Source organism: Colobus angolensis, unplaced genomic scaffold (genome assembly GCF_000951035.1).
Source record: "Colobus angolensis palliatus isolate OR3802 unplaced genomic scaffold, Cang.pa_1.0 Scaffold21, whole genome shotgun sequence".
Lineage (NCBI taxonomy): Eukaryota > Metazoa > Chordata > Mammalia > Primates > Cercopithecidae > Colobus > Colobus angolensis.
The window spans coordinates 8,868,744-8,875,937 of NW_012115266.1; the positions used below are offsets into that span (position 1 = coordinate 8,868,744).

Sequence of the window (7,194 nt, forward strand, 5' to 3'; positions counted from 1 at the left end):
GACACCAGCTGTCCGTCAAAGCAGATGTCCTCTTTGGGTCAGTCAATTTCTTTCCTTCCTGATTGCCTGCGAGGCCAACTGGCTGATTTTTTTTTTTTTTTTTTCCTGCTCCTATGAGGATGCGCATATGACAGTCCATTTTGGTGACACATGGAGAGGGCTGCAGTTGAGGGGAATTCTGGAGGGAAACCTGAGGTTTCTGGAGCACTAAATGTAACAAGCAGTGACATAGTTAACCGGTGATGTCGAAGCCAGCAAAGCCCCCATATGAGGAGCTTGGTGTGTTTCTGGTTCAGACAGAAATAGACACCTACCAGAGGGCATGGTGGCATCAGTGCTTGCAGGCAGCCTTGGGCCAGACTTAATCTCCGTCCCTGCTGCCTGGCGCTCTCCTCCTGCCTTTTCCTCTCTGCTCCTTGGAGAGCTCCATCTAGCACCCGAGGATTGTGGTTTTGCTTCTGGCTGCAAGTACTTTCACATATCCTGTTGCTCAGGAGAGGGTGGAGGGGGCAGCTCCTTGGTCTCCCTGGGGAGGGGTGGGCTGAGCCGCAGGAATGTGCTCTCAGAGATCTCTGCCCCTCCTCGAGCCTCCCAGTGGAGTGGTATTATCGCAGGAAAACTCCGGTTTGTTTTTGATAAATCATATGTACAGGCTCGGGGGTCCCTTCCTCTTGGGCTGCCCGTTCGTTACTTTGGTGTCGCTGTGTTCACAGGGAAGGATGGAGACGCTGAAGGATAAGACCCTGCAGGAGCTGGAGGAGTTGCAGAATGACTCGGAGGCGATTGACCAGCTGGCCCTGGAGTCCCCTGAGGTAGAGGGAGGCTGGTATGGGGCCCAACAGAGGCCAGCAGATGAGGCTTGTTAAGAGGCGCTTGTTCAGGATGCTGGCTTATTGGAAGTTTTGGCCAAATTCATCGCCCTTTTCTGTGAACCTCATCCTGGTTTGGACTCAGAGGAATCCCTGAGGCTTCAGACCAGTTCCTGGGAGTTCTTGGCAGTGCTGGGAAGTCCACGCCTCCTGGTACCTTCCCATGACCCACATGCCCCAGGAGTCCCCACACTGTTGTTCCAACCCAGATCTGGAGGCGGCTTCTCAAAGCACTGGCGTGGTTTTGTACCCACTTTTCCCCAAGAGCCTCGTGCGATCCCGTATGTCCAGGTGACTCTAAGGCTTCTAGGAGCCATTCTCGGGCTGAGATCTAGCTCATCTCCCATTGGATCCTGTTTCTCCTCATAACTGCTCCCTAATCCTCTTGCTCTTAATCACAGAGTCCCTGTGGAAACAAACAGAATCCTGCCTGTGCAGAGATTTACACTTAATAAAAGATGTTCCCTGCCCCTAGTATCTCCTGTGACCCTGGGATGTCCCCTGTGAGATGGGAGAGGTCAGGCCACACAGCCAGAAATACCCACGGTCACCCACTGAGTGACTGCAGCTCATCCATTGTTCTGGAAGCTCCCACTTCCTGTCCCTAATGTGAGGGAGAGACACGAATGCAAGTCATGCCAGCTCATTTGATTTGTATTTGGAGTACATGTTTGCTTGCATGAATGAGCAGGTATGGTGCATCTCTTCTGTGAACTTGTAGTATTTTGAAAGAAATAATGGCGCTCCCCCATCCAGTGTCTCTGTGCTTCCATGCCATCGGGGGGCGCCAGGCCGGTGAGTCCCCTGCTCCTGTCTGGCTTGCACTCTTGCCGCCTTGCTGCCTGCCCTACTTCCTAAGTGAGGAATCTTCACTGGGGTTGGAGGTGACTGAGCATTGGGTTGAAAAGACCTCCGGGTGGGCAGATTGTGAGGAGAGGTGGACACCGTGGGACACATCCAGCCACCCTAGGGCTTTTTCAGTCCTCAGCAAGGACGTGGAGCAAAGCTTGCTTGTCGAAGCCCCAGGGCCGACTCAAATGGCCTGTGAGGCTGTGAGCTCTGCCAAGGCATTGCTCCTGCCTGGCCTGGTGCTGGGCACAGTGCGGCTCTGCCTGCATTCCTTTGTCACATATGAAGCACTGTGAGCGTGGTGCCGTGGGAAGCCCAAGGCCTGCATCTAGAGTGTGCAGAGCTGAGCAGGCGGACAGAATCGTGACAAAGCAGAGAATCATGGAAAACGTGAGCAGAAGCGACCTCTTGGGCAGAAAGCATTTGAATTTTGTGGTGTGCAGCCACACCTGTCCCATCGATCTGAACTCTCTGAGGGAAAAAAACACTCGTGAATCAGGTGGAAATGAAGCAGGACAAGCCACTTAGACTTCAGACCACTGGCAAACTTTTTTATCGTGGGCTGTAAGACAGTAATTGAGTCACTGTGGGTTTGTGAGAAGAGACAGGAGCTCTCTCTTAGTTTGGGGCATGGACGCGGCTTGGAGAGAAGGGAGGTGGCAGGGGCTCACCATGTAGAACAGTGTGCGTGGAGGGGTGTGTGGAGGGGAGCTGCTTTGGGGTGGGGGCCAGATGTAGAAAGGAAACACTGTAACTTAGTAAGGATAGTTAGTCAGAATGGTTTTATCTCCCACTTTGCAATTTTTAAAAATTTTTATTTTTTTAGGCAGAGTCTTACTTTGTTGCCCAGGCTGGAGTGCAGTGGCACCATCATGGCTCACGGCAGCCTCGACCTCCTGAACTCAAACAGCCCTCCCACCTCGGCCTCCCAAGTAGCTGGGACTACAGGTGCACACCACCACACCTGGCTAATTTTTAAATTTTACATAGCAACTTTTAAGAACTTAGATACTTCTTGTCGAGTTTTGCTGTAGATTCAAAGAAAATTGATAATTATCTGTAAAGGTTAGTAGCGACTCCTTCCTTTTCTAGCTATATATCTGTATGAGTATAGATTCTTCCTGCTTATTTCCACCAAAGTAATATACTAGGACAGATTGAATTCAGAAGCAGCAAAACATGTGAAAACAGCTTTTATTAACCTCTTTTTAGTCTTACCTCTTTTCAGTGACTGGGAGGACTTCACACTGAACCTCTAATATGCATCGATATGCAATTTTTAAGATTGATGCATATTTTACATATTTATGGGGTAGATCCGAGTCTTTGTTGCATGCGTAGAATGTGTGATGATCAGGCTGGGCACGGTGGCTCACGCCTGTAATCCCACACTTTGGGAGGCTGAGGTGGGTGGATCACCTGAGGTCAGGAGTTTGAGAGCAGCCTAGCCAACATGGTGAAACCCCGTCTCTACTAAAAATACAAAAATTAGCTGGGCATGGTGGCACATGCCTGCAGTCCCAGCTACAAGGAAGGCTGAGGCAGGAGAATCACTTGAACCCAGGAGGCAGAGGTTACAGTGAGCTGAGATTGTGCCATTGTACTCCAGCCTGGGCAACAGAGCAAAACTCTGTCCAAAAAAAAAAAAAAAACAACAATGTGTAATCATAAGGTCAGGGCATTTGGGGTCTCCATCACCTTGAGTGTTTGTGGTTTCTGTGTGTTGGGAACATTTTATGCTTGCTACTTTGAAATGTACTATACATTGTTGCTGACCATAGTTACCCTACTCTGCTGTTGAACATTAGAACTTATTTCTTCTAACTGTATGTTTCTACCCATTGACCCACTTCATGGAGAAAGATGTCAGAAGGCTGTGGGGACCTGGAGCAGAAATAAGTAGGGCAAGATTTAGGGGAAAATGATACAACGTAGATTTATTGGTTTAGACGCAACGAAAAGGCAGTGGACGTATAGGAAGGCCAGAGGATCCATGGGGCCCTGCAAGGGGTGGGTGAGCAGGAGGGCTTTAGGCCTTTCACTCTGGGTCAGCCATGTAAATAAAGTTTCCATGGCTGATAAAAATTAGATTGAGAGTCCCGTATGGTGGTCAGTGCCTGTAATCCCAGTTATTGGAATGATGAGATGGGAGGATGGCTTGAGGCCAGCCTGGGCAACACAGGGAAACCCCATCTCTACAGAAAATAAAAGAACTTAGGCGTGGTGGTGCGTGCCTGTAGTCCCAGCTACTGGAAGGGCTGAGGCTGAAAGATTGCTTGAGCTTAGGAGTTCGAGGCTGCAGTGACCTATGGTCATGCCACTGCACCCCAGACGACAGGATGAGACCGTGTCTCTAGAAGGCAGCAGCGTGGGCTCCAGGCTGGATAGACCCCTGGGCCCTACAATCCCTGAACCGTGGCAGCCTTGTCTGGAGGGCTCAGGAAGGGCAGGGAGCTGCGGCATTCCTCTTTCCAGTCTGGAGCGCAAAGAAGAGGCTATGGGCCTGCCCCAGAGTGCGGGGCCTAAGACTGTCCCTGTAGCTGGGACAGCAGGAGGGGCAGGCTTTCCCTGAGGCCTCCTCGTTCAGAATGCCCATGGGCTTCCTGTGTCTGGTGGGGCATGAGCCAGTCCGGCTTGGTCTGTCACACGCTGACCATGGTGGAGAAGCCGCACAGAGAAGCTGCACAGAGAGGGCCTGACTCAGAGTCAGTCTTGCTGAGCTGTTCCCTGCACCCTGGGGCGGGTGCCGAGGCCTGTCTTCTGGTGCCCCATGCTGCTGTCAGTGTACCGTCACCGCTGGCTCAGCGTGTGGGTCTGACTCCTCAGCCCTCCTCTCAGGAAGAGGACTCCTTGGTGGATTCATGGGGCATGAGATCACAGCAGCTGGGAAGGGTGCCTTGGCTTCTGCCTCACTGGCTGGCAGTGACGAAGAGCTGGCAGAGGAGCAGTGTGCCGCTTGGCTTGGGGAAGTGTTTGCAGCAGGGAATGTCCAGGATGGCCCCTCTGGCTCATCTGTGCAGCTTCTCTGCAGGACATGCGTGCTGCGTAGGAGGCAGGTCCAGGTCTCTCCTAAGTCAGTGGCATGGTCTGGTCCAGGGCCCTGGCTCTCTCACCCCTCACAATGACTTTATTTGGGGCCTCATTGCATGTCTTGACTGTGCATCTGGCCAGGGCCGCCTGAGTCCACCATGGTAAGTCTCTTCACTCTGAAGCTTGGGAATAAGTAATTGGGACTTTTGGTCCCTTCCCAGAAAGCCTCTGATTTTCTCATGTAAGGGGCTCTGCACACTCCATCGTGGATATCAGTCACGTGGCCTTGGGCGAGCTCTTCACCTTCGGCTCCAGGTTCCCATGCGTCTCCACCTCGTGGGCTGTGGGTTAAAAGATTAAGTGAGGTGCAGAGTACTTCGTTCAGGGTTAGAACCTGGCTTTGACTAGTTGAGGGCTGAGTATCGCCCACGGATGAGCCTCTCCACCCCAAGGTGAGGATGTGCCCCAAAGCCCCTGACCCAGGCTGCCAGGAGGTTCAGGGTGATGGACGTTTTCCTTAGGTTCTGTTGTCCTGCCCTTTTAGGTCCAGGACCTGCAGCTGGAACGGGAGATGGCACTGGCCACCAACCGGAGCCTGGCGGAGCAGAACTTGGAGTTCCAGGGCCCCCTGGAGATCAGCCGCTCAAACCTCTCAGATAAATACCAGGAGCTCCGGAAGCTCGTGGAGCGGTGCCAGGAGCAGAAGGCAAAGCTGGGTAGGGTGGCTCCTCTGTGAACTCAGGGTCCCCATTCAGGGTTGGATGGGGCTGAGCAGCTGGAACAGCATGAAGGATGGATTCCCTGTCCCCTCCCCAGGATGGGCAAGGCCCATAGCTACTGAGGCCCGCCGTGTTCCCAGCCCTCTGCTAAGTGCTTTATGTACATTTTTTGACAACAGCCGTAGAAGGGTGGGGACTGTTGTTACTCCGTTTTATAGGTAAGAAAAATGAGGCTCAGAGATGGAACTTGGCTACGGTCACCCAGCTTAGAAATAGGTGGAGTTGGGATTTGAATCCAGACAGCCTGCATCCTTTGCTGCCACTGTTACCCCTGGCAGCTCAGCTTCTGTGCTTTGCTGAGCTGCTCCTGAGCTGCTCTGGGCTCTTTGTGTCCCAGGACCTGTCATGTTTGAAGGTGGGAGGGCAGTTCTGATGGTGAGAGAGCTTGACACTCAGGTTAGGTAACTCCCCTGGCTGGCAGGCAGAACCCGGGTCAGTCGGGCTCTGAAGCCTGTCGTTTCCCTTCCCAGGATGGTGTAGGTGAGACTTGGCCAAGGTCTAGGCTAGGTTCAGTCGGGCCCTTCTCTGCTCAGGAAAGTAGTCTAAGGAACTGGACCAAAAGTGCCCATCAAGCCCACCCGAAAGGACCCTTTGGTGGACCCTGGGGTGGTGGCTGCACCTGGATGCACACAGAGGGCATGCTAAGTGTCTTTAACACCGAATCAGGAAGCACTTTTCAAATGCCAGTCGTTCTGCCCTCCCTCCTCCCTTCCAGAGAAATTTTCTTCAGCACTGCAGCCAGGCACCTTGTTAGACCTTCTGCAGGTGGAAGGCATGAAGATTGAAGAAGAGTCCGAGGTGAGAGGGCGAGGCGACACCCCTCTTCCCTTGACGGGGTGTCAGTCCCTGCAGCAGGGGCCCTTGGAAGGAGGAGCAGGTGTCTGCAAAGCATGGGACAAAGGAGCTTTCGTAGATGGCAGAGGTGAAGGACATCGTTAGTCCTGGGGAGGCCTTTGGGTACAAATAACAGGAACTCAGTCCCACTAGCTGAAGCGGAAACGAGTGATAGTGGACAAGGGCAGCTTGCAGCCCTGGATGAGAGGGCAGCACAGCAGGAGGCCCCCAGGGGCTGAGGCCAGCCGCCTACTCTGCTCTCCTTGCTTCCCGCTTCCCTCCGGGCCACCTCTTCAGCCTCTGTGGGCAAACTGGTGCTGTCCACTTTGGGTGGAAGAAGCTTCCAGGCCCTCCCAGTCCCTGGGCTAGTGCTCGGCCAGGTGTTCAGTGCATATATGCAGTGGCCACTGTGGGCCTGGCCTGATGCCAGGGTGCCAGGACAGAGTGACCATGACAGAGACAGTTCTCGCCCTCGAGGGACTGACATTCTAGTGAGGGAGACAGTGCATGTACCATACGTCAGCTGTGAGAAGGGGCATATGGCCAGGGAGGAGGAGGGGGTGCCCGAGGCAGCGCGAGGTGGGAGGGCTGTAGCTGAATTTGGACCCTGGGGAAAAACAAGAGACCTTGATCCCAGCTGGCCCCTGTTGTCACTGGACCTTATGTCTTCCAGGCCATGGCCGAGAAGTTCCTGGAGGGCGAGGTGCCCCTGGAAACGTTCCTGGAGAATTTTTCCTCCATGAGGATGCTGTCCCACCTGCGCCGGGTTCGCGTGGAAAAGCTCCAGGAAGTGGTGAGGAAGCCCAGGGCTTCCCAGGAGCTGGCCGGCGATG

General features: G+C 53.5%; 1 protein-coding gene across 1 annotated transcript in view; it reads left to right on the top strand.

Annotated features, from left to right (window-relative positions):
- The first annotated feature begins 242 nt into the window (after positions 1-242).
- The window catches only part of VPS37C (vacuolar protein sorting 37 homolog C (S. cerevisiae)), a 9,098-nt gene continuing 2,146 nt past the window's right edge, over positions 243-7,194 (top strand). Inside the window, 5 exon segments of the mRNA XM_011942795.1 lie at positions 243-290; positions 714-812; positions 5,293-5,464; positions 6,243-6,325; positions 7,035-7,188. Of these exon segments, the coding sequence (XP_011798185.1) occupies positions 243-290; positions 714-812; positions 5,293-5,464; positions 6,243-6,325; positions 7,035-7,188 (556 nt within the window).